This window comes from Zootoca vivipara, chromosome 1 (assembly GCF_963506605.1).
Source record: "Zootoca vivipara chromosome 1, rZooViv1.1, whole genome shotgun sequence".
In the NCBI taxonomy this organism is placed as follows: domain Eukaryota; kingdom Metazoa; phylum Chordata; class Lepidosauria; order Squamata; family Lacertidae; genus Zootoca; species Zootoca vivipara.
The window spans coordinates 32,796,979-32,824,300 of NC_083276.1; the positions used below are offsets into that span (position 1 = coordinate 32,796,979).

General features: G+C 40.1%; 1 protein-coding gene across 11 annotated transcripts in view; it reads left to right on the top strand.

Annotated features, from left to right (window-relative positions):
• RALGAPA1 (Ral GTPase activating protein catalytic subunit alpha 1) overlaps window positions 1-27,322 on the top strand; it is a 135,882-nt gene that overhangs the window by 46,764 nt on the left and 61,796 nt on the right. For 5 of the 11 annotated variants that reach the window (XR_009557376.1, XM_035109230.2, XM_035109240.2 and 2 more), the window contains exons 17-29: window positions 2,777-2,917; window positions 7,587-9,152; window positions 10,875-10,999; window positions 11,316-11,532; window positions 12,873-13,049; window positions 13,935-14,087; window positions 14,678-14,871; window positions 14,988-15,086; window positions 15,175-15,330; window positions 18,656-18,784; window positions 21,101-21,226; window positions 22,710-22,768; window positions 23,295-23,403. Coding sequence is in view for 10 of the 11 variants with exons in the window: in XM_035109230.2 (XP_034965121.1) it covers window positions 2,777-2,917; window positions 7,587-9,152; window positions 10,875-10,999; window positions 11,316-11,532; window positions 12,873-13,049; window positions 13,935-14,087; window positions 14,678-14,871; window positions 14,988-15,086; window positions 15,175-15,330; window positions 18,656-18,784; window positions 21,101-21,226; window positions 22,710-22,768; window positions 23,295-23,403 (3,251 nt within the window). In the remaining variant the exon portion in view is untranslated. The remainder of the gene's footprint in view (window positions 1-2,776; window positions 2,918-7,586; window positions 9,153-10,874; window positions 11,000-11,315; window positions 11,533-12,872; window positions 13,050-13,934; window positions 14,088-14,677; window positions 14,872-14,987; window positions 15,087-15,174; window positions 15,331-18,655; window positions 18,785-21,100; window positions 21,227-22,709; window positions 22,769-23,294; window positions 23,404-27,322) is intronic. The other 6 variants (XM_035109293.2, XM_035109302.2, XM_060272887.1 and 3 more) reach the window with 3 other exon arrangements.

Below are 27,322 nucleotides of genomic sequence, written 5' to 3' on the forward strand. Positions count from 1 at the left end.
CTGTCTGAGATTGAAGCTCAGGGGAGAGGTGTGATCAATAGCTGCATTCTCTCCCCTATGCTGGGGAGGTGGGTTTTGCTGAAAGTGCAGCTAAAAGTTCTCTTGTTTCTGTCTTTGCATAGTAGTCTGTGCTCAGTATTCCTGTGGGGGTGCAGAGTGTCCTTCCTCCTTGGTGCCCATTCTCCAGAGCCCGCCTCTAGAACCCAAATTCCCTACATGAAGAGTATGTGAGGCATATCCCTGCGCCATGCAAGGTGTCATGTTGTTTGCGTTTGATGCATGCTACAGGCCTCCTCAGTACCAGGTGCTCTTCCATGCTGCCATGGGTGTAGCTGGTAAGGGGAAGCAGCTCAATTTTACCAGATTGGTCCTGCCCCATTGTTTTCTATGGGACGGGTCTTTCTTGGGCCAGCCATTTGATTAGTGGGTGTCCCATCTGTTTGTCATGGCCTGAGGGGAGTGAATGTGACAGCCAGGCACCCTCAGCCCCAGCAAACCTCTTTCTTGCCCTCAACATCTTCCATTTGGGGGCATTCTTCCAGGTGGTTCAGTGGTAGAAATAATAATAATAATAATAATAATAATAATAATAATAATAATAATAAGTGGTAGGATTTAGTTCCTCTTCAACTACACCTTTGGCTGATTAACATCTTATACCCCTTTTAAATGTGTTTGGGATGGGAGGGTTATTGGTGTTGTAATTTTATGTTGTGAACTGCCCTGAGATCTGTGAATGAAGGGCGGGAGACAAATTTAATAAATAATAATAGTTCTGCCGGCAGGGGAAAGGTCTGCCGGCAAAGGGATATTCCACTGGTGTGGATGGCTCTGCCATATCCTAACTCACTCCAGCCCGATGAGTCTGGGTTTGGGATTGCATAGTGAGTCTGATTATCACCAAAAACTATTGAGTGTTAACTTGGTTATATAAAGCTAATATTGTGGATAGAACTCAGATAACATGAATATAGTTAGTAGGCTCTTCAGATGCATTGGGCACATGAAAGTCATTCGCTCACTTCAGCTATGTAATCAGTCCATTTATTTTTAAAAAATCCATTTATAAAAAGGTGCTTCAGTGCTTTAAATTAAGGAAGAATCTGGGCTGAGAATTTCCTTCAGATTCAAATGGAATGAGCAGTGCTAAACTCAGAAAGTTATTGGGGGTGGTGGAGTCTGGATTGTACTAAGTTGGATGCGTTAAAACCCTGAAGTTAACAATGTAGTCTGATTTTACATTTTAAGATTATGATGCAGAACTTTATGATCTGAAAATAGAGACAATGTTTACACTTTTGTAACCCCAGAAAATCTTTAATAAAAACACTTTTAAAAAAGATTATGACGCAATTAGGAGCAGTGGTCTGTACTGCAATTTATAATCTTGTAAGGCGTTGAACTACGAAGCCATTGCTTAGAATACGGTAGATACCAGGGGATAATACCAGTGTAGTAACTTAGATCCAAGGAGGGCATATGTTAGGCAGGAAAGTTGGATTCTCACCTTGTGTTTAAAAACACTTGCTTTGTTTTTCTGCCTCCATGTTTTAATGTTTCCATTTAGATGGCATGTTTTGCATCCTTTTTTGTTGTATTGGTATATTTTAGTTAAATGTTATGCTTCCTCAGACTTTTACAATTTAAGACATCTTTGATTTTTGTTTGCTTAAAAAACTGAATTGTTTAATGTTCTAAATTTAATTTCTAAAGTAATTCCAGCAATTACTTAAAATAAATGCTATTAGGAAATCAGTACAACTCATTGTTTGAGGATATATACATACACACTCTTAAGCTATTCAAGTCAATGATTTATTTACATGGAGAAAATAATATGTAACTAGCTTGATACAGTTGCAGCTACTGTATTGGGAAGTGATCCCATAAACATACTGGCTGAAAAATGTGCTGCTTTGAAATTGCCGCTAGTAAACTGTGTTTGGTCCACTTTAAGCTAGTTGCACTTAGTTCCCATTGAAATAAATGAAACTTAAGTCATGAGTAACTCGACCAAATGGAACCTATGTTAAGGTAACTTAGGCTACAATGCTACAGCTGCTCACCTGAGTGTAAGCCCCATTGGAACTCATGGGACTTGCTTCTGAGTAGATGTGTATAGTATTGTACTGTGAGTCTGAATCCAAAGCATATTAGTCAAATGTTACATTCCCTTTACAGATACTTTGACAGGGATAGAGTGCAAGTGAGGACATATTTGTAAATGTCTGACCTGTTCATGAAGCTCCTATGACCAGAAAGGAACCTAGTTTGTTTTAATTATTTGAATTATAACCAGAAGCTCTTCAGACTACAAAAGATGCTTACTTTAAAAAAAAAGTTAGATCAGAGCAAGTGCAAGACATGTGCTTTATCAGTGCACAATTGTATACACTCTTTAGTGTTCATGCCATGGCCTTCAACTTGTTGACATTTTTCAACTTGGGAAGAAGTTCTATTGAGCTCAGTGGCGCTTCTGAGAATACACACCTGTTAGTATTTTGCTTTGAATACACAGTAATTGTAGTTGTCAAAATATAGGCATTATTGCTGTCTAGCATTTTTTTAAAAATCAGCTCAAAATGTTTTATGTGCCCACTGATTATTTTTTTCCTTACAGCTCTGCCAATATCTGCTGTGCTGAAATGTTTTAATTTAAATTTTATTCCTTTTTATCTTTGTTTTCTCTGTTGCTGCTTTTTCTGTGACACAGCCTTTCATTATAGTCACTCTTCTTTTTTTTCCTTCCCCACTTCTTTCTTTTCCTTTTTTAAAGCCATGAGAAGCCGATCCATTGGTGAATGTGCTCTGCCATCGGCCTATATACGCAGTGCTAAAAGTGCTCCTGTTCTGATCCATACTTCCAAACCCTTCTTGCCTGATATTGTTCTCACTCCCCTTTCTGATGAGCTTTCAGGTAGTGCCACCTCTGCTAATTTCTGCACCCCCTTTTCACTTTTTTAACCCTTCTTCTTTCAAAAACTGCATAATCACTACATTTTTCAAAGTAAAATATTTAGGGGTGGGGAGGAAATGGGGAAGAGATGAGAGTGGATATTTTGAGTTTTGTGGTATGCTATGTTTACAGCTCATTCTGGAACTGTGAGAAGCTAGCGCTGTGCCAATTTCTATAGAAGTAATGCAATGTTCTGCTTTGTGCAGCTGATTTTTTAAAAAAGTTTATTTGACACAAATATCTGAGATATATTGTTGAACTAGGTTTTCTCCATCAAATGGCAGGGCAGAAGGAAGAAGAAAAGGTTTCTCATTGATAGTCTTCAGCATGGAGAGGTTGAGGATATTTTTCTATCATCGCTGTTTGCTCATTGTATTAATTTACCGGCATCATAGTCTTCTCCTTTTGATTGTTATTATAATCAATGTCTTGTTGACTATGTCATGCATACGAATTACTAAAGTAATTAGTAAATACCACATTAAAAACTCATCAATAGACCCAGAAAAAGTATTACAAGTATTATAAACACTTAGTGCTAACTGCTGTATATGTTTCTTTTAAAAGACGCAACTAGCTGTTCTTCTGCTAACAAAACCCTTGACCCATCTCTAGAAAAACAACATTTTTGAAGCCCCCCCCCAATGAACCATATTGGGTTCTGTGTCAGTGCTAGACAGCCTCAAGAAATGCTTCACAGCTATAGTGGATTTTCTGCTGAAGCAACCACATTTTATCTCCTGTGCCATTGAATCCCAAGCTATAAATGTATTATGTTTTTGTTCACATTTCAAATATGCTGAATCATGCATTGTATACTGTGATTTGTTGTTTAATAATGCCAATCCGTTTCAAAGGCTTGTTCAGAGATGATATTTGTAGTAGCTATTTCGGAAGCGGAGTGTGCATTTTCTTTCTTGCTTTTTCTCTTCTGTTCCTCTCTTCCATTTTTCTGCCTTATTCATTCTTTCTTTTGTTTTCCTTGGTGTCCTTGGCTCTGGGTCTTGGGGGGGGGGGTTATGCACACATGAAGGTGATGGATGGTTGATGAAGGACCCTGGGTGAGAGGCAGGGAAGGAAAGAGATCCCAGGGTGAGAGGCTGGGAGAAGAAAGGGATGCTCCCAGGTAAGAGCTGGGAGGGTCTAAAACTTCCTTTGTGAGACAAGGGTTAAGAGCCAACTTTGAGAGAGGACTCCACCTTTTCTTTTTGTTTCTGTTTTTATTTAGATTAGTTTGTTTTTAATTGTATGGTATTATGAAAAAACCTTAATAAAATTTTAAACAGAAGTGAGATGGACAGCAAAGTATTGCTGTGTGGAGTGCTCCTGTTGAGGGGGCCAGCCAGGCGACTTTGTTGTCTTCAAGCATACTCCAGTCATTCTCCCTTAGACCTGTAGCTGAGTATCAGTGAAGCTCCATAATGGCTAGAGGAAATAATTTGTAAAAAAAGCTTTTTCTTGTAGTTCTGTTAATTTTTTTCCTAGACTCCCATCCCTTTCTTCCCCTATCCCCAGCAACATGTCCAGACAGGCACAGGACCTTTGAAAGGATGGGCTGTCTGTGTTCACCCTTCAGAACAACAGTACAAATGCTTTCCTTTTAAGTGTAGCCATCAACTAAAAAAAAAAAGCATGTTAATTTGAAATGAGTAGAGTATATTTTTCAGACAGTCTTGACACCACTTGATTAAAAAAAAAAGTTATCATGATTTGCTATTCTAATATGGAACATTCCCAGTTCGAGCTAAAAGAAAATATTGTCTTGTAAATTATTAAACAGTTCAGAAAATCTGTGTGTTTCTTCTTTAGGTTCCTCAAAGTGGCACCTTCATTGATGCTATATAACTGTGTTTAAACTTCATCAATTAATAATCTAGTCCTAATCATTTATCACTTGGACTATTGCTATCAAAGAATTGTAGTTGCCATTGTCACTGGTAAAACTAATGATTTTACAATGTCATGCTTCGATTTCTCCAACAAGTTCATCCCACATTTTAAGACCTGCTCGCCTTATTCCACAGGCTATTTTTGTAGGTTTCAAAAAAATGGAACAATCTGTGTTTTATATCAGGATATGTTGACTATGACAAGATTATGTTATCTGTTACTTAGGAAGTCATTTTCTGTGACTTATCAGTACAGCTAATATCTCTAATCAGTTGTCAGTGCAGCTTTGTGTATTATGATTACTGTTTTTTGAGACAAAACAATTATTTTGTCTTAAGAATCTGTTAACATGACTTGTCAGCCCAATGCAGGAAAATAGATCTGGTTATTTAGGATTTTTTGACAAATTGGAAATGAAGAAGTGTAGAAAACCTTGGGATCCTTGCATATAATCATAGTTAGACCAGGTGGCGCTGTGGGTTAAACCACAGAGCCTAGGGCTTGCTGATCAGAAGTTCAGCAGTTCGAATCCCTGCAACGGGGTGAGCTCCCGTTGCTCAGTGCCAGCTCCTGCCAACCTAGCAGTTCGAAAGCACGTCAAAGTGCAAGTAGATAAATAGTTACCACTCCAAGCGGGAAGGTAAACGGCGTTTCCGTGCGCTGCTCTGGTTTGCCAGAAGCTGCTTGTCATGCTGGCCACATGACCTGGAAGCTGTACGCCAGCTCCCTCGGCCAATAACATGAGATGAGCGCCACAACCCCAGAGTTGGTCACGACTGGACCTAATGGTCAGGGGTCCCTTTACCTTTACCTTTAATCCTAAACAGGATTGTGGAAGAAACAAAAATTTTTAAAAATTCCTTCCAGCAGCACCTTAGAGACCAACTAAGTTTGCCATAGGTATGAGCTTTCATGTGCGTGCACACTTCTTCAGATACACTTCAGATACATTGTGGAAGTTTTGTGCTTATAAATTTTGGGGAGGCGTTGAGATGGGTCAGTGGCCTAACAGAATAAGACAGCTTCTGACATTCCTAAGAAGACTGTGTTTGGAGGCACTTTGTGTATTTGGGTACCCAGAACAGTAACACATGGCTGCACAGGAAACAACATGTAGTTTAACATTTGTGGGTGCAATCTTGTTTTCTCCGTGGAGCAGCTTTCCCATCCCAACTAAACTGTGTACATTGCATAGTAGTAGAACAATCCTACACATAGATTCTGCAGCAAAAATATGTGAGACAGGATTATTTTAGCCTTGTGTGTTTGTGTTTGGTATCTTTGCTCTACCTTTCCGTGAAATACTCAACCTTACAACCAAAGTAAAACAACAAAAACAGAGAAATAAAGCAGCACACAATGTTTTAAAATGTACTAGAAGAGAATGGTATTCTATGAAGAATTGCTGAAATAAAATAGGTTAATAAGAGCATCACATTTTAATTTAATGTCATCTTCAGTGTTTGCATCCTCAGTGTTTAAAAGGGTGCAGAGATGCTTCTGTGACTATTTAGAACTCATTTTGCAGTTTGTCCCCCTGGAGCTGTGGTCCAGATCCACTCGAAAGGAAATATGAAGGGTTGCTATAAGAGCTTCCATTAACCTCTTTGTTGTGCATTAGAGTCTCTAGACCTTATATCAGTGGGGCTTCTGCAGGAAATTATGAACAAGATTTCCTTTGGTTTTTAAGTGTTTTGTAAGTGTGTAAATTTTAACACAACTAGCTTTTGTTCTCTTCTCTCACCTCACCTCCTAAGAGGGTATACTGCTTTCAGCAGAATTCTAAAACAGCAAGGGAAAAGGTGAACTGGGCTCTTACCTGTAAGTATTCCCGCCCCCGCCCCCATTCTTAGTGCTAGTTCAGCTCATCCTGAGGGAACAATGGATCCTTCGATAGGATTCATTTTTTGTCATTTTGATCATTAAAAAATAAAGATAAGTCAGCTGTAGGATTCGTAATTGTCAGACTTCCTCTGGATCATCATATTAGATTTTTCTGGTTCTTATAAGAAACTAGTATCCAATTTTAAGAGGTGCTTCAGAAGATCCCAATTGGAGACTAAAATATGTGTTTGTTTGTTTGTTTGTTTGTTCATTTGTAGTTGCTAGCCTTTTAGAGTTAGGGAACCATCTGCTTTCTTTCACTTGAATGAGGGATCACCCATTATGGACATAGGTGTGTGTGTGTGTGTGTGTGTGTGTGTGTGAGAGAGAGAGAGAGAGAGAGAGAGAGAGAGAGAGAGAGAGAGAGAGAGAGAAATATCTACTTAATAATTAAAGATGATGCAGCTCCCTCAATATATTGAGTCAACTTGTGGCTAGAAATATTGTCAGTTCTTGGGTTACATATTTTCCCAAATAGGCTATATTATAAGTCATTATTTCTGATTCCATGAATTAGTATAATTTATTGGCACAGCCCTAGCTTTAACAGCATTTCCATATCTCCCATGAACTTGCTCTGTTTCCATGCATGTTAATATTTTAAGACTGTTCTGATGGTCTAACTCATATCTCACACTGTACTAGATAGCAATATGTGTGCACGTATGTGCACGTGTGTGTGTGTGTGTGTGTGTGTGTGTATGTGTTTAACAACATTTTAGTTTTTGGTGGAGAATATTTTATGGTTCTTAAGGACTTCTTTTTAAAGCATATCACTACCTTGCAGTAGTGAACAAACAAAGTATATATATTAGATTTATTTATTTGATTTCCTAAATACATACTTTTTCTACAGACATGGATGATGCTCAAATCCTCCCACGCCCACCTCGCGTCAGACATTTTTCACAGAGTGAGGAAACGCCCAGTGAAGTTTTTGATGCATTGAATGAGGAGCAGACACTTCCACGAAGTAGCAGCACATCTGACATCCTGGAACCATTCACAGTTGAGCGAGTCAAAGGTGCAGTTCCTGTCATTGACGATTCATCCCATCATGCTCCAAGCTTACAGAGTTCCACAGAGGCCTCTTCAATATGTAGATCCACTGAAAGTCATGTTACTGATACAAATAGCAGAGAGTCCTCTCTGGAAGTTGGGGATAGTATTTATGACCATCTCTGTCATTTGGTAGGCCCAGTAGAACTTGCAGATACAGCCTTTGAACAAAACCAGTATGTTGACCTTGAAGGTGAAGATGATCTTCTTTCCTCTCTGAGAGAATATCTTAAGGAAAACGAAGAACTTTGCAGTAGCATTGAGATAGATAAGCATGAGCCTTCTTCTCATGAAGTTGATGCAGGAATAAGTAGGAATGATAAATTGCCATTGGATGGAGTAGAGCATACAGACCAGACTGTTACATGTGCAAGTAGTACCACTGTGGCAGAAAGTGCCGATAATGCAGAACTGCAATTGGAGCAAAACCAAAGTGGCTTTATAAGTAATATTGCACCTACACAAGTAGACAGTTCTACAGGAAGCCAAGCTGATAAAGCTAAACATTTAAACATTGATAAGCCCATCCAAAATCTGCCTGATCCCAGGTCAAGTAGCCCTAGAGAAAAGGAAACGAAGAGGTATTTGTTGAGACAAATTGCCACTGATGTAGATGTATCTGTGGAAGCAGTGCTAGCTGAAAAGCATAGAAGTGCCCTCTTTAATGAAAAAATAACCAACACAAGTGTTATGCATGCAAAGAAAATGCCACATAAAGCCTTAGTTAACCCTGAAATGCTTCACATTACTGGCATGAGCAAACTGTCACCGACTAAGAGAAGCATATCTGAAACGGTAACCCATAAGGCTAAAATAATGAAAATAGCAGCTAAAAAGCGAAACAGTGTCCATGTTACTTTTAGGCCATCTACTGAATCAGTTCAGTTTTATAATCCTCTAGAAAACAAGGAGGCCCCCTGGAAAGCAAGACTTCGTAAACTCAGTGGTTTCAGTAGCGGGAGCAGTAGCAACAGCAGCAGCAGCAGCAGCAGCAACACAAGCACCAGCTCATCCACAATGGCTGTGCTGGTCAAACCTGGAATATATAGGCCTCTAGATACAGCCGGTACAACTTCTGCTTATAGTAGGCAAATTAAAGAATCAGGAGATGTTCCAGCATTCATGTTGCAGAAGGAAAATATTGGAATAAATCAAATGTCAAACCGTAGCCCACCTAAGCCACCGAGTCAGGAGTCGGGACAACAGCAGGGCTCCCTGGGTGGTGTTTATAAATCTGTTGTACATGCTCTTTCGAAGCCGAAGGCAAATGTTTCCCCACAGAGGCAGAGCAGAGTGCCAGCAGAGGCTCCACTGAGGGATCTGTACAGTCATGTAATGGGCTATTTTGGAAAGAAAGCTGCAGGTGAGCACTAACAGTGTGCAGAGCACAATAGGAGAAAGGCAGCACCAGTTTGGCTTGATGCACCTGAAGCAAGCTCTTATAAAGCAAATCAAAAGGCTTTGGGATGATCAGTGCTTTTCCTGTTTGGTTTTGCATGCGCATATGGCCAGCTGAATTTCCCCCCTCCAGCATAAGTTACTTTGATAAACGTTAAATTACTAATTATCCTTTTCTTAAAATAATAGTGAACCACTTTGCTGCTGAACACTTTAAGAGTAGGGAAGAGGAAGAGATAGTAAATGACCTACCAATGGATCCTATCTTTATCATGTACTTTTGGCAAGCCTTGAAAGCCAGTCTTCAATATATATTTGGCATTTGTATGCTTTCCAATAAGGGGAAAAAATTGGTTTTGATATCTCCAATTTATCTTCCTAGTGATCAGTTCTTGCTGTTGAGCCAATTGTAGGTTCAGTTAATTTTTCTTCCTCCTCCTCCTGAAAATGAGACAAGTAGGTTTCAAAATTTAATGTTTGGACTATCTTCTTAAAACAATCTGGTGTGGATTTTTGTCATTTTTATTTGAGCTATTTCAAAATATGCTTCAGTGCTTTCTGTGTGCATTCACTGGAATGGATGCACTGACTTCCTAGCAACATCTATCACTGCTTTCCTCCCCCCCCCCTGGGGTCATGGAATTGCATAAAGGTACCATGATAGTTCTCCTTGAGCTAACTGTGAGCCTCTATGTATTAACCAAAATGGGCAAGGCTGGCTGTCATCCTAATATCACCATCTTAGTTCATGTGTTCAGTAACTTTTAAAAGAACAATAAATTAACTTTCAGCAGTGAGGTAGGTTTTTTGTGCTTTTTTTGTTTTTTTACATGGTATGCTGGCATGATTAACAGAATGTTCTGTAATGCATCCTGCATTGAGATGTTAATGCCATCTGAGGGCAGTCTTTGTAAGCATATCACAGTAGACTGGGTAGTAATGTAGATTCTTTCTGGCTAATTTGTTTCAATATGCTATTTAGTAAAAGTTTCCCTTTAAAAGCAATGTGCAGTCTGGATTCTAGGAGTATATAGAATGAAAATTTGAAATTTAATAGTTCAAGGTTTTAATATCAAGACCATGTTATACCTCAGATAAACAAGAAAAATAAAACCTTCAAGGTAAAATAACACAATAGTGTAACAGAATTAAAACACTGTAATTATGTGCAATATTGATCATAAACCACTGACCATTTTAAGTCTTCTGTTAATTTTTGAATCATGTCATCTTTCATTGTTTTTTAATTTATTTAAGTGTACTCTGTGTCTACAGTACTGCATCAAAACATATTTCATTGATACATTCTACTTATATGTTTCTCATTAGCATACACCCGCAGAATTTGGGGGGGGGGTATGCATCTGGTGATATGGAGGAATGAAGAATGTGTGCTTAAAGCAAGCATTAACAACTTTAAGTAGTGCTTATCTGTAAGCTTTCTTGCTCTTTTAAACGTCACACTGGAAATTGACTAACACTTGCTCAGTGGTGATGGGTAGGGGTGGGGGGCGTTGAAGGGTGAGGATAGACTTACTAATTCCTAAAACTAAATTTATTTTATGGGAGAAGGTGTTTTTAACTGCATGGCATTATTTTGTATTTACTGGTTTATTTCTGTGCTTTTAAAAAATATTTTGTTATTTAAACTGTTCTTTACTATATACAGTCATTCATTTGCTTTTAGCCAATAGAGAGGATATGAGCCCAAAGCAGAACCCTCTTGGTAGTGATAATGGCAGTAGTAATGCAAATATTCCTGACCTCATGGATGAGTTTATAGCTGAAAGACTGCGCAGTGGTAGTGCTCTGGTAAGCTTTTGCAATTTTCTTTTGTCCTGAAATATAAGATATAATTCTAATGCTAAGCAATTTACAAGATCACCAGTTAATTATGACTGTAAAAATGTTAATAGTTAGTGATGTTTCTTAGTTTGATAACCTCAAATGAAAATGGCTGCAGTGAATGTTATTTTATGGAAACAGAGCTAGACTTAAAAATCAATAGTAGCTGGATCATTTAGTTTTGTACAGCCCTTGTCTCTGAAATAGCAAACATGAAAACCTTTTCTGGCTGTAAAAGTGTTTTCTAAAACTCTTTCTCCAATTGTAATATTTCTTCAATTAGAATGTGACCAGAAGAGGGAGCAGTCCAGGAAGCTTAGAAGTTCCAAAAGACCTTCCCGATATACTGAACAAGCAGAGCCAAATGCGCCCTGCAGATGACCCAGGTGTGCCTTCTGAGTGGACATCTCCTGCGAGTGCAGGCAGCAGTGACCTTGTCAGTTCCGACAGCCATTCAGACTCCTTCAGCGCCTTCCAGTACGATGGCCAAAAATTTGAAAGCAAGTATTCCCACATCCAGCTTCCCCTAAAATCATAATACCTCCCCTACTTTTTTGTGATAGACAGCTTTATGCAGAAAAAATGAGAACAGTGAATGTGCACAGGTTCTGTAAGTGATCTGGAGCAAAGTCCACAAGGAATGTGTTTGGCTTATCATCCACTTTATAAGAGCACACAACTTTGGGAGCAGGTATTTTTGTAGACCTAGATCCGTGAAAGAGACAACAGACAACAGTACAACCTTCTAGCAACCCTGGCCCTATATGTACGCTGGTGGGAAGGAACTTCTCCACTTTGCAATCCTTCTTTTCCACTGTGATCGTTTCCTCAGGGTCATGAATATGTCCCTCACGCTGTTCTCCCTACAACAACTTGGATGCATCATCAACAAGATCTCATTGCATTTAGTTTAGCAGATCCAGACCTTCATAATTGATCTTTGTTGTGGCTGTGGGGAAGATCTCCCTGTTTAGGACAGGCAGAATAAGAACTCTTTAGCACTTTAGACTACATACCTAGTAAAGCTACAAAGGGCTGTAATAGCTTGCATCAACTTGATTCGCTAGTTGAGATTCCTGTCCAAGTTGTCCAATAACAGTTCAACCCCAGTTGGTGGCTAAACCCTGATCATATTATTTTTGCACACACAGATAAAAGCCTCTCAGGAGGGTGTGTGATGCATGCTGCCAAAGCCTTTGCAAAGTAGAAGATTATTATTTTATAGGAAGGAGAAACGTTTTCTCCAGAATTTCTTCTGCCTCATTGTTTAGTCATAAGATCCCAAAACACTAGATCATGTTGCTTAGATTTGTTGGAATCTGCACATGATTGCACAACTCACTTGCATTAAACACAAGATGAAAGGTAGCAAGAATGCCCTTTGTAGGGAAATCCTATGTTTTTGAAATTGATAAGGTCTATGCTTTTAAAAGGGGCACGGGTAGCGCTGTGGTCTAAACCACAGAGCCTGGGGCTTGCCAATCAGAAGGTCAGCAGTTCGAATCGCCGCAACAGGGTGAGCTCCCCTTGCTCAGTCCCTGCTCCTGCTAACCTAGCAGTTCGAAAACACGTCAAAGTGCAAGTAGATAAATAGGTACCACTCTGGCGGGATGGTAAACAGCGTTTCCGTGCACTGCTCTGGTTCGCCAGGAGCGGCTTTGTCATGCTGGCCACATGACCCAGAAGCTGCCTGCGGACAAACGCCGGCTCCCTCGGCCTATAGAGCGAGATGAGCGCCGCAACCCCAGACTTGTTCGTGACTGGGCTTAACGGTCAGGGGTCCCTTTACCTATATGCGTTTAGTTAGGCCCTTCAGATATGTATATATTTCTCTCTGTAGATTTCAGCTTTGGCCCTGAAGGTGGCACAATAACTTCTGCAGAGTCTGATGCAGGTTCAGGACTTCAGCAGAGTGCTGAAGAACAGGAAGTTGCTAGTCTAACTACACTCCATATTGATTCTGAGACCAGCAGTCTTAATCAACAACCACTATCTGCTGATGCAGCAACTATTACAGGTAATAGTAATAATAATGTATTATTTGTATCCCTTCCATCTGACTGGGTTATTCCTCTGCTGCAATAATAATAATTATTATTATTATTATTAATTATTTATTTATTTATTTATTTATACCCCGCCCATCTGGCCGGGTTCCCCCAGCCACTCTGGGCGGCTTCCAACAAAACACTAAAATACAGAAATCCTCTGCAAAGCAGAGGAGTGAAATTTCTGAGTATTTAACTCATTTCTAGAAGATTAGCCATTTTATTCTGTGGCAGCAATAAGACGAGTTGGAGTACCTTAAACAATTTAAAGACATTCATTTTCACAGCCTTCCTCTTAGAAATGGTGAAAGATATAGCCTATAAAGTTGATCTGAATAAAATAATTTATGGGGCACATTTTGCCAGTTAAATTTAATTTTTAATAAATCCCAGAATATTGTTTTCTGGAATAATAGACCTCTTCATATCAAGTAGATTTTTTAGCCATGATCCAGAGGTCTGCGCATGGCAAAACTACATACTAGCCTTTTTTCTCTCTTCATCTGTCACCCCTATAAACCATCAAGCAGCTTTTAAATTTCCCCAAAGTTGAGCAGGAAATCAGCCTGCTGAAGACCTCAGCAGCATATATAGTAAGCATCCAGGGGCTTGATATTTTGTTGCTGGCCCCACTTTTGATACATAGGCTATTTGGAAATTCCTATAACAGATAAAATTATGGATTTACCAGTACCAGCAACTTATATTTGACTGTATAGGTGTCCAAAGTGCTACTAATAACATATTTTTAGATGTGTGTTGTGATGTTGTTGAGCTTTGTATGCTACTTGCAAATCAGAATGAAGGCTGAGTAAATGCATTTTTTATTCTGATAACTAAAATCTCTTTTGTAGGTTCTGAAAGTGCATCACCAATCCAGTCTGCTCTTGGATCACGGTCGCAGACACCATCACCTGCCACTCTGAGTGCAGATCACAACGAACAGAAAGATCTACAGCTGGATGAGAAGCTCCACCACTCTGTTTTACAGACACCAGATGACCTAGGCAATATCTTAGATAGAAAAGTTTAAGAATAGCTTTTATTTCATTTCCTATACAGTGCTCACTGTTTTCACTATCGGGTAGTCTCAGAGAAGAGTACTTGTATTTTCTGTTTGCCGTTCTTTAAATTTGTCTTACTAATTATGTTTCTAACTCCTGGGAGAAAGTAAATTTCTCCTGCTTGATTAAAGCAGGAGCATGGACTATTTATACATTAAATAAGCTGGGTAAATGTGGCACAGTGGGGGATTGAGGGACCATAACTGCTCTGTTCTACCTGGCTATCATATATTTTGATGCAACATATTAATGGGTTTTTCTTGGGAGGAATTCAACATCTTGCTGTTGTGGTCATTCTGTCAACACAAGCATTTCAGCTTGCCAGATGGAATGATTCCTCCTCCTTCCCCACATGTGGTTCTCTGGGGGTTTTCCTGACCCCTTTAGAGCCAGGGGGCCATGAGGAAGGAGGAAAGCCTCACTGCACAAATGGAAGTTCTTGCACACCTCGCATCATTTCCCCCCTTAACTTCTTAATCTACCTCCAAATAATAGTTGGCCTGAAGTTTTGTTTGTTTTTCCTTCTTTTACAGAAACTAGTGATTTTCCATCTGAATGCTGCAGTGTGATGGCAGGAGGAACAGTCACTGGATGGCATGCAGATGTAGCTACTGTAATGTGGAGACGAATGTTAGGAATTTTAGGAGATGTCAATTCCATTATGGACCCTGAAATACATGCTCAAGTTTTTGATTACCTTTGTGAACTCTGGCAAAATCTTGCTAAGGTATTTGGAGAACTGAATATTTTTAGCCGCTCAGCCTAAAAAAGTATTTTAAGGTAGAATTGAAGCAGCAAATTCATCTTCACACAAGTTTGCATTGTATTTCTAAATAATTTCAGATTAGAGACAATCTTGGCATTTCAGCTGATAACATGACATCACCTTCTCCACCAGTTCTAATTCCTCCATTGCGAATTCTGACTCCATGGCTATTCAAGGTAAACACAGTGTAGCCAATTCTGTGAAATTGAAAATTGGGGTAGCTTATGAAAGTATTAATATTGTGGTTTCATTCTTTAATATTAGGCAACCATGTTGACTGATAAGTACAAACAAGGCAAGTTACATGCTTATAAACTCATATGTAATACAATGAAGCGGAGACAAGACGTTTCTCCAAACAGGGACTTTTTAACTCATTTCTACAATATAATGCACTGTGGACTACTTCATGTTGATCAGGTAAGGGGCCTCAATAATGTAAACTTTATTCTGAAGCGCATTTATGAGCAGTCGTGAACCCAGAAAATTAAAAGCGTGTTGCAGAGTATGCCTTTGAGAATTTGCAAATGTAATCCTCACTTGGAGTTTTTTTTATTCATTGTAAATTATGTTTTAAAGAAGTGGTTTTCAAACTTTCTAATATCGGAAAACCATTTCTACATGCTTCTTGCCTCTGGCAAGAAAACTCTGTACGTTGTACAAGAAGCTGGGGAGTGTTACAGTGTACATAGTATCAGGCTACTGGTTGGGCCTTTCTTGAGTAAACTTAGAATGCACTAACTAGTTCTTGTAGCTACATGTTTCAGGGAAAGATCACTAGTGTTGATCAAGCTGCGTTTCAGGACCCTTGCCTGCCACTTTTGATCTCTTCATTGATAAGCTTCCAAGGAAAGCACAGGTTTTTTTGAAGAATACTGTATTTTGAAAACGATTGCTTTAGAGACAGAGACTTAGCTCTTGCAAACAGAAGATGACCTGATAGATCTGTGTTTGAGCTGCACTCTTTTGGATTGTAGGTGGGTCCATACCCCTTCACTCAAACCCCCCCCCCCCACACACACACACAAAAACACACACCAATGAGCTATCAGGGTGCAGTGTTCTAAAAAATTTTTTTTTGTTGACATCTCATTTTTTTTGTGATTGAATGCTCCTCCAGAAATAATTAAAGAGTCACACCTACAGTCTAAAGTAGTAGAGCATATACTCAGGTTTGCCACCTCATATGCTGTTCATGAGAACTAGCCCAGAGTCTTTGTTCAGCAAACCTGAATATAGGCAGTCTTGCTGTATCTTAAGTGACTATTCATGCAAGATTTTGTCTCATACTCACAGTTTCAACTCCTTGCAAAACAATCTAATTACCAATTTATAATAGTTCTGGTAAAGCTATGCCTTTTGGGTATAATTGCCAAGAATCTGTCATACTGCTGAATAAGATACCTTCCCAGAAATCTAAGGGTCATTGGCAAATAAGGAGACATTGGTTCCAGTAATCTTACTCATCTTCTCTTAGAGTTAGCAAATACTTTAGAAGGAAACTCTACTCCCATTTGTTAAATATTTTGTACTGCTTTTTACTGTCTTTCATTTTCTTCTTTCTCTGATGGTCAGTTCTAACTTGGAGGCATTTCTGACTAATCATTTTGCACCCTCAAGACAAATTTGGGTTTTATTCCCATCATGCACATTTGTGAAAGCCACCTAATAAAAAAAGTTCTCTGGGCAATTAACACCAAAAAAGACAGTAAAATGTAAAAGTATAGTAAAACATGAGCACCAGATTTAAAGCACAATAAAAGCAGTAGAATCATAGAATCATAGAGTTGGAAGAGACCACAAGGGCCACCCAGTCCAACCCCCTGCCAAGCAGGAAACACCATCAAAGCATTCCTGACAGATGGCTGTCAAGCCTCTGCTTAAAGACCTCCAAAGAAGGAGACTCCACCACACTCCTTGGCAGCAAATTCCACTGCCGAACAGCTCTGTCAGGAAGTTCTTCCTAATGTTTAGGTGGAATCTTCCTTCTTGTCGTTTGAATCCATTGCTCCGTGTCCGCTTCTCTGGAGCAGCAGAAAACAACATTTCTCCCTCCTCTATATGGCATCCTTTAATATATTTGAACATGGCTATCATATCACCCCTTAACCTTCTCTTCTCCAGGCTAAACATACCCAGCTCCCTAAGCCATTCCTCATAAGGCATCGTTTCCAGGCCTTTGACCATTTTGGTTGCCCTCCTCTGGACATGTTCCAGCTTGTTAGTATCCTTCTGACAGAATAAATCCTGATTTAAAGCCAACAACTAGGAACAACCAGTGTTCGAAACTCCCAATGTCCTGGGGCACATTTTGTGACAGGGAATTTCATTAGTGTGAGCAGTTTCTGAGCTCTGTGTGCAGTACTGCGCATAGGTTTTCAGATTAAAACTGCAGAGTGGAAGGAAAAGGAGGACCTTTTTCTGCCTCCCCACTTCCAGCTACTCTCTGAAGACTGGAGAAGAGACCCTCTTAAGAATCTTAGGGAAGTGGGCAGGGGAAGGACTCGACCATGTGAAAAATGAGTTACAGGGAACCAGGCAGAGGGCCTTCTCAGTAGTGGCACCCGCCCTGTGGAACGCCCTCCCACCAGATGTCAAAAAGAAAAACAACTACCAGACTTTTAGAGGACATCTGAAGGCAGCCCTGTTTAGGGAAGCTTTTAATCTTTAAGAAATTAGTGTATTTTAATATTTCTGTTGAAAACCACCCAGAGTGGCTGGGGAAACCCAGCCAGATGGGCGGGGTATAAATAAATTATTATTATTATTATTATTATTATTATTATTATTATTATTATATTTTAGCTGCAGTTCATTAATTTTCAGCTTTGTATTCTTATTATAAAAAGCACCCATAACATAGGTTTAAGGTGCCATTTAGCTCCTAGCTTTCTAACACTGGGAACAACAGCAGTACAGAAGTTCTCAAGTGCAGTAAACATTTAAGATGAAATTTTAAGACTTGAAAAGCCCGGCACTGAAGAGATGTATACAACTTAATAATAATAATAAATGATACCAAGAGCAGTAATCCTTTTTTCCTTGAATATATTTGTGAATAAATTATTTTGAGAGAATGTTCACATCTTGACAAGTTCCAATGTAGCTGCAAATATTATGAAGAAATGTGGCTAGATTTGGATAATAGTTTTATTCTAGTTCACTGAGAAGTTATTTTTCATTCAGGTTCAGTTTGACTCCCTGGCTGCACTTGGACATCATGATGATTTTCTCCATGGTTTATCATTAAGAATATGAGCCTAGACAAGCCTTGGGCTTGTGTAGCACACAAACCCTTCCTGATCCTGAAGGAAGCGTTTGCTTCCGTTTTTAGTTGAACACAGCTTGTTGTTTCATCCCAACCCAACAACCTGTGACTAAATCTTAACACTGGTTTGTTTCAAATAAACTCCTTCATACCTATACTGTGTAAACAGTTTAGAATGGAGACAACACACTAAACTGTGATTAATTCAAAACAGAAGCAAACAGTTTCTATTCTCCTTGCAACCACACCAAAGGGGAAAGTGGGGGGCATGGAAACCCAATATTTGCTGTGACTTATTCCCATCAGAATAAAACATAGATTATCACAATCTCCAAATGCTGCCACTGACATTCTCAAAACAGGGTTTCATACTATTTATTTTGCCCTTCCGTTAGTCTTTTTATTTAACAGAGTATCCATAATGGAAGTTGCAAGCAATCTGTCTATTAAACAGTTCTGTGTCTCTTTTCCTCCAAGGATATCGTCAATACAATCATCAAGCACTGTTCTCCTCAGTTTTTTTCACTTGGTTTACCTGGTGCCACCACGCTGATCATGGACTTCATTGTCGCAGCTGGTAGAGTGGCAGCATCCTCTTTTCTCAATGTGAGTTTCTTTTATAAAAATTATTGCTGCTGTTTAAAATTATTTACAGACCACATTTCATTGTGAAAAATAGCAATACAGTTTGCAAAATAAAACCAGTACAACAAAGTAACAATAAAATATATACCAGAGTTCACTAAAGTCAGTACTAAGGATTGGTGCTTCGAAACGCTGGTGTGAATAAGTAAGTTTTTGCCACCGATGAAACTCCTGCACCATAGGTGCCTGACATATCTCTAGGAGGTCATTCCACAGTGGGAGGGCCACCACAGAGAAGGCCCTCCTTTTGTTGTATGACTGGGCTGGTTTGTACAGAAGGAAGTGCTGTCTCAGATAGCCTGGTCCTAAGCTGTTGCCCAGGTTAATTATATTCAGCAATTGCTGTTAGATTTTCTGTAGGTGTCTGTCCATCCATCAGGTAGGATCTAGTACCACCTGGTATCCAGAAGCAGGATATGCAACTCAGAGTCAAGGCATATATAACCCCTTCTGGTGCTGACTCCTGTCCATTTCCTGCCTTTGTCTGCGATGGATTTGTGGTCTTAGCACTCCTTTTGGATTTTTTCTTGTGTTCACTATGAGTGTTTTTCCTTTTGGTCTCCAGGACAGGCGTCCCCCCCCCCCCACTTATGTGTGGGTTACATTCCAGGGCCCCATGCACATAAGCGAAATTGCCTAAAGTGGGGAGCATCCTCTAAAAAGCCTCCCCCTGCTGTCTCTCCACACAACTCTTTTTTCAACTAGAGTTGAAGTTCTGGGGTCAGCTGGAGGCCATGCAGCAAAGTGGCTGCGGCGGCTGCTGTGCTACCCTATGTGCCAGCTGTTAGGTGGGGAGGCTGGACAGCCTAAACAAATCCCCACTGTGCCTTCAATCTCTTTGGGACTTCCTCTGACCTCATTGACAGCCTTTTTAGACTCTCTCCTGCCATTTCCTGGCATTCTGTTTTAAATTTATTTCCCAGCACCATGTAGTTGCACATGAGTAGAACACACGTGGGGGGATGTCTGTATTTAGCCTTCCTTTGCTATAATTAAAAAGAGGGATTTATTTTCTTGCTTGTATCCCCACCCGCCGCTTCACTTCCTGGGGTCTGTGAGTCTTTTTTCCACTCTTGCTATCCCACTCACCTTTAGCCATGAGGTGGTGCTAGATCCCACCTAATGGATGGACACTAGCTAAAAGCCCCATTTGGGTGAGTCCAACAGTCCATTTATATACAGCTTAATTTTGTATATAGCTATGATTCTTTGTTACTAGGATGTTGGGTACAAAGTTGACCAATTAAAGTCTCTCTCAGTAGGGAGTTTGTCGCCTTAAAAGCAACTTAGCATATTATATTTATTTACTAAAAAGGTGTATTATTATAAAGCTGTATATTAGATGATGTACAGGTTGTTTACATTCTTGACACGGTGTTTTATACATCCAATTGCTTGCAAATTTGCCTGCCTTACACTGTGCACCTTTGCCTTAGGGAGCGTGCAATCTAAATTTAAATATTACATGCAGATAGGAAAGGGAGAGGTAAGGGTATCAAACAACAGAAACCACCCTGTGAGCTCTGGGTATAGGGTGATGTATAAATTGAATAAATAATAATAATAATAAAAGAGGGAAGGTCTGTGAAAGGCAAGCATAAGGGACGAACGTAAGAAAATGGTGCTGTTATGTTGTGCATGCTTTTAACTAGTTACCTAGTTACCTAGAAACTGCTATGCATAAGGTAACTATCACACTGAATAGCTAACAAATAACAATAAGCTGTAATACCTGATGGCAGCCCCAGTGCAATTGCATTCTCAAAAAAGTAACTCGGAGGCGTCCCCAGCAGATCAAACACATCACCAGCATATGAGCCAACGAAGCACTGCAACCAGCTCATCATCATTCTGGTCCTTGGGTGATTGAATGGCAATACAAGTAGAACAGGGCTTTACCCCATCCCACTGGCTCATGGCTCATGGCTCTGGCCAGCTTTCTCAACCTCAGGGAACGTTCTGCAGCAGAAAGTCTCTTCTAGTTTAGGAAAGTTTTTAATGTTTAATGCTGTATTGTGTTTTTAATATTCGGTTGGGATCTGCCCAGAGTGGCTGGGGTAAGGCACAAGTAATAAATTGCTGCTGCTGTTGCTGTTGCTGTTGCTGTTGTAAGGGCTCCTTGTGTAATTCAAAATCCTGCCAGGGCTACATGGCCCTTTTGCAACTCATGTTGTCCATTCATGACTGCAATACCCTAAGAGAGCTGTGCTTAAAACATTTCATTTCAAGATGAAGACTAAACTTTATCATCTGTTTGTATCTTTCCCTTTTTCTCAGGCACCAAGAGTAGAAGCACAAGTTCTCTTAGGCTCTCTGGTTTGCTTTCCCAATTTATATTGTGAACTCCCAGCTCTACACCCAAGCACTCCTGACATAGTTGTGTCTCCGTTTACAGATGTTAAGGTAGGTTTTGAAATACTGTGTAGTCTGCATATATTTTCTCTTGTTTGACTGTTTTCAGCTGAGTAGCAGCTCCTAGCACAATCCTATGCGTGCCTTATTTATTGTTGTTGTTGTTGTTGTTGTTAATAATTATCGGTTTGCTTGTTGAATTTGCATCCTACCTTTCCATAGTCAAGGCAGCTAACAGATCCAGTGAAAATAGTGCCTGATTTAAAAAAAAAAAAACCATAAGAACAAAGCAGGTAAAAAACATCTGTAAAAGCAACAAAAAGAACCAATTTCAACATGTATGTTAGCTAATGGGCTAAAAGACATATGTAAATAAACAATGTATTTGCGTGCAAAAGGTCATCAAATATGGGACTAGCTAGATGTCCCTTGATAAGGAGTTCCAAATGCTGGGAGCAGACTCTCTCTGTAGAGCAGAATAGTCCATGCATGGCCTGAGGGCCACATGCAGCCCTCAAGGCCTTTTTGGTGGCCCTCAGCAACATTTGATGCTTCCAACCCAAGCCCTCACGCTGCCTTCCCAGAGCTGGGTAAGTGAGGCACTAGAACCCTGCTAGCCTTGTGCCTCCTTCCCAAAGCCCAGGGCCTCGCTCAGTTGGCTTTGGGAAGGCTGCATGAGGAGGGGACCTTCAGCACCATTTTTGAAACTGGTCCTCCAAGTTAATTTCAGTTAATTGCTTGAGACTAACCACAATTTGGGACGCAGGTGGTGCTGTGGGTTAAATCACAGGGCCTAGGGCTTGCTGATCAGAAGGTCAGCGGTTCGAATCCCTGCGATGGGGTGAGCTCTTGTTCCTCGGTCCCTGCTCCTGCCAACCTAGCAGTTCGAAAGCACCTCAAAATGCAAGTAGATAAATAGGTACCGCTTCGGCGGGAAGGTAAACGGCATTTCCGTGTGCTGCTCTGGTTCGCCAGAAGCAGCTTTGTCATGCTGGCCACATGACCCGGAAGCTGTACGTCGGCTTCCTCGGCCAGTAATGCGAGATGAGCGCTGCAACCCCAGAGTCGGTCACAACTGGACCTAATGGTCAGGGGTCCCTTTACCTTTTAACCACAATTTGCCCTGTGGTTAGTTAAAAACAGCAGCAAAGGATTCTGATCTCCTTTCTGTTCTGAAAAGAGGGAAGTGCACATACCCAATGTCAATTCATGTATTGATAAAGTAGCGGCTAGTAGCAGCTCCTCACTGTAAGGGAGTGGATGTTTGTGCACCTAGGCATGATATGGTACCCAAAGCTGGATGATTCAAGGCAATCAGCAGGGATGTATGGCTGCAACAACTTTGGATTCCTTGTTCCATTGGATACTGTCTCTAAGGAAACAGTATGATCAAATAGTATGAACAAATAGTATGATAGTATGTAGAGAGTTTTGTAACTCTCCTTTTTCTGTGAACTTTTCCTATCATATAATAAAGCTTTATTTTAAATTTAAGGGGTTTTTGGATGACTGACTTTGAACATTCTTACTTTAGGAACTGATCATCAAAACGGTATTAAGTTCTGCCAGAGAGGAGCCATCTGGACCGGCAAGGTATGAATAAAGAAGGATCACTGCAGATCCTCAAGCAAATAGGTCAATTTGTGTGTTCAGCTAAATTATTTAAATAGCACAATATGGGTTGACTTTTGGTGTTAATTTGAATCATTGTTTTCTTTCAAATTTGCTTTTGCTCAACTGCATTATGCGTTATCCAGAGAATATATCTGAGAAGGAGATAGATAAGCATTCTTAAAATCCTTTTAAATTCCTTTTAAAAGGAAGTAGCAGTAGATTATGGTTAATGAAGCAAACCAGTGAAAAAGCAGTGGCATGCACCATATATATTAGTTTAGACATTAAGAGATGGCTTCTCTAAGGCTGCAATCCTAAACAGGCTTACCTGGGAATAAGTTCAATTGAACTCAGTGGAGTTTACATCTAATTAGATGACCATAGGGTTGCACTGTTATCCTACCTCAACAAACTCTCAATATACCACAGGTTTTCTACTCCCTTGACATTCGTTTTAGCTTGGCTAAAGTCGGTGCTTACATTGCTATCTAACATTGTTTTGCAGATGTGTTGCTCTTTGTAGCCTTGGCATATGGATATGTGAGGAACTGGTGCATGAATCTCATCATCCTCAGATCAAGGAAGCTCTGAATGTGATCTGTGCATCATTAAAAGTAAGCATTTAACCATTAGGATTTAAAGAACCCTGTGCAGTGTTTCATGTGCACCCTGTGGCTTTTCCGGCCTTCTTTTCTCATTTTCATAGAAGGATCTCTAGGCGGCGCTAGGGCTCACATAGATAAATGCTGGCTGGCGGAAAAAGGCAGCTGCGCGCAGGCACCATGTTTCAGTTTTTGGTTGGTTTTGCACAGTTTTTGGTTGGTTTTGTAGTTGAGATGTATTTGGCACAGAACTATGATGTTCCAAACATTTCAAAGAAGATTGAAGACATCAAGAGAGACATGGAAGCTGGAAAGGTGTCTCTGAACGGCAAATGATCTTTACCTAGCCGTCTCTGTATTAAATGAAAATCGGGTTGCCAGACTCAATAGAGGACAGGACTTCTGTGCCTTTAATTGCCCTGCTCTCTTTTGAGTCTGGAAACCTTAAAGAGAAACCAGCAGACCCTTTGCTTGGAAATTAAACAAAGGGTCTGCTGGTTTCTTTTTAAGGTTTCCAGACTCAAAAGAGTGCAGGGCAATTAAAGGCACAGAAGTCCTGTCCTCTATTGAGTCTGGCAACCCTAAATGAAGATCATGTAGTTTTGCCCCTAGGCCGCAGATGCCAAACCTTCATGTGGCTTTTCTGGATTTCCTCCAGATGTGTAGTCTTGAAAAACCAAGTTGCCCTCATGCTGAAGTGTCACCACATCCAAGGGACCTTCTAGCACTTTCTGGATATTTGACTTCTTTTTCTTTCTTTTTTTTCTTTTTACCCCATGTGTAATAAGAAGAACCATGCAGGGAGAGACTGAGAGATTGGACTGTTGTTCTCAGTGTTTGTTTTCAATAATATTTTCTATTCGGTATTAATTTGATTTTGGAGTAGAGTAATGAAATTAATTATTCCAGTGTGACAATCAGTAATGGTCTGGCTGTAGCAATGACTCATGAAAGAAATTAAAATGCGTCAGGAATTAGCGTCCAAAGATTTTTAATGGTATTTTTAAAATTAATTCAGTATTTTTTGTACAAACTATTTGTAACATACTACATCACAGATAAAAATCCTCTTCTCTTCCCACCCAACCCCCCCCCCAAAAAGTGGGCTGGTTTCTGCTCATAACTACTAAGGTTACAGTCCTGTGCACACTCACTTGACAGTAAGTCCTTCTGAACTGTGTGGAAGTGTGTTAAAGCATATTAACATCACATTCATATGCAGGTTACCTACGTTGTAACACTTGTTTACTTAGAAGTAATTCCCAACATGTTCTGTGGGGTTTACTTTCAGGTGAGTGCGCATAAAATTACAGCCAAAGATTAGAATATAAGTAAGATTCTACATCAGCCTCTTCAATTCCCTTTCCAACAATAGTATTCAACAAAAGCATCCCAATTACTTTTACATGCTTGGTGGGGGTGGACCTAAAACTGTGCCAATTTTTATCCAAATTTTCCAGGTCTCATGGCTGTTACAAAGCAATGGTTTAATTTAAAGTAATTTTAAATACCGGTATGAATGCTTAAAATATAAAGTGTAGTACCTTAATACAGCACACTTCTTTTAGGTGCTTCAGAGTAAGGGGGAATAATTGATGCCATTTCTTCTTCTTCTTTTTAACAGAGATTTAAAGTTCACAAATACAGTTTTGTGCCCAGAAGAATCACACATTGAGACTCTTATTTGGAAACTAGATCACACATTATTCAAAGACTCTTGGAGCTGGCTATTTTTCTTGCAGAGAGACATGAATTGAGTATAGATACCAGATACTATGTTTCTTGTCAGTTGTATTGACAAGTGCAGTACGCACACTATTGAACTGGACAAAAGCAAATTGCAGGCTTATAACACAGATGCAGCAACACTTTCTGAACTCCAACCAAGCTGCTCTATCAAAGTATAGGCAGTGTTTATTTCCTCTAGACAGTGTGAAGTCACAACTTTTGTCTCTCAACCACCTTGAAAGCCTTAGTACAAAGATCCTAATTGCTCTTCTCAACCCCTGCAGTTAGAGACTGTGTTATGTGCCGCTCCAAAATAGCTCAGGTTCTAAGTGACTACAAAACCTCATCCATGCTACAGAAAAACTCTATTGCTCAAACCATTTTTTTAAGCAACGGGTGAAGCTGAACCACTGTTGAAAGTTTAGGCTAGAGAAAGGCACACTGGCTCTATGGATTGACTCCAGTGGACCAACATGGAGCTTGAATTGGTGTCTAATAAAAGAAATCCTTTATAATAGAACAGAGCATAGTATTTTAACATGAGGCTTTTTTAAAGGGACTGTTGACAAAAAGTCACTGTTATCAAGAAAGTAAGTTCTTTAACTTCTCTCTGCTGAACCCACTGAATAGGTTCATAATACAAAGAGTCACAAATACAGGCGCAAAAGCTAGATTTTGGTTGGACATTAGGAGAAGCTTTTAACAGTAAGAGCAGTTAGACATAGGGACTAATTACCTAGGGAGTGTTACCTCCCTCACTGGAAGCAATGGTTGGATTGCCATCTGTTGGGGATGCTCCAACTATAGCTTGATGCTGTAGTTAGATTTCCTTTATTGAGCAGGAAGTTGAACGTTTCTAGCTAAATGATTCTCTGATTTGGATGTTAAAGGCAGGTTATTCAGAACTTTCAGAAACCTTCCATCATAGAGATTTGCAGTAAACCACAGAGCCTAGGGCTTGCCGATCAGGTCGGTGGTTTGAATCCCCGCAACGGAGTGAGCTCCCGTTGCTCGGTCCCAGCTCCTGCCCACCTAGCAGTTCAAAAGCACGTCAAAGTGCAAGTAGATAAATAGGTACCGCTCCGGCGGGAAGATAAACGGCATTTCTGTGCGCTGCTCTGGTTCGCCAGAAGTGGCTTAGTCATGCTGGCCACATGACCCGGAAACTGTCTGCGGACAAACGCTGGCTCCCTCGGCCTATAGAGCGAGATGAGCACCACAACCCCAGAGTCCTCCGTGACTGGACCTAACGGTCAGGGGTACCTTTACTTTACCTTAAGATTAGGGTCAAAACATGTCCCCTCCCTGAATAAAACTCCCCAGATATTATGCAACTTGACATCACACCTGCAGCAAAGTAAAAATGTGCAGCTTCAGTGCAAGTGCAATGTATTCTAAGAGCAAGAACTTAGCATAGCCCTATATGTTGTCTGAGGCAGGAATGGCTAAACTTTGGCTCTTCAGATGTTGCTGAACTATTCAAGTCCATCACGGTGGTGCAAACCAAGCTTATATGAGCAGCCTGATTTTTAAGATTATGATTCCTCAGTTGTAGCTATAATTTAGGAAATTAAATTTTTTGTAGGTGAACGCATATAAGTGCACTAAGCCCCGCCCCAATCTTACTTATTCACACTGTTTACTCTTTTAGACCACTGTTTCTCAGACAGTGATCTAGGGCCCTGGGTCTTAAAGCCACAGCTTGCCCAGTGCCTCCTCATTTCCCTGCCTGTCCCTTAGACATGTCATTGCCTTTGACTATACTAATGGCAGCCCCAGCAGCTCTTTGCATGCTGGGTAAAGATGGCCAGGAGAGAAGAGACATTCAGTGGGGAGAAGGGAAGAAAGTCAGAGGAAGTGTGGAGGGAAATTAGAAAGTGAGATAAAAGGTTAATAGTTAATAAAACATTTAACTGGAAATAGAAGGCAAGTGAAGAAAAGAGGAAGGTTGTTATAGGAGGAATAAGTGAGTGTAAAAGGACCAGGGAAGAGGGATGAAAGAAACTCATATGGTGTGGGGAAATAAGGTGCAGTGAGAAGAGAATAGGGAGAAATTACAGGAGATGGGTAAAAATACTCAAGAGGCATGTGAAGGAAAAAGCCTTCCCCACTTACCGTGTTTCCCCTTTTTTAAGACACCGTCTTATAACTTTTTTTCCTCAAAAAAACACACGGTGGCTTATTTTCAGGTGGTGTCTTATTT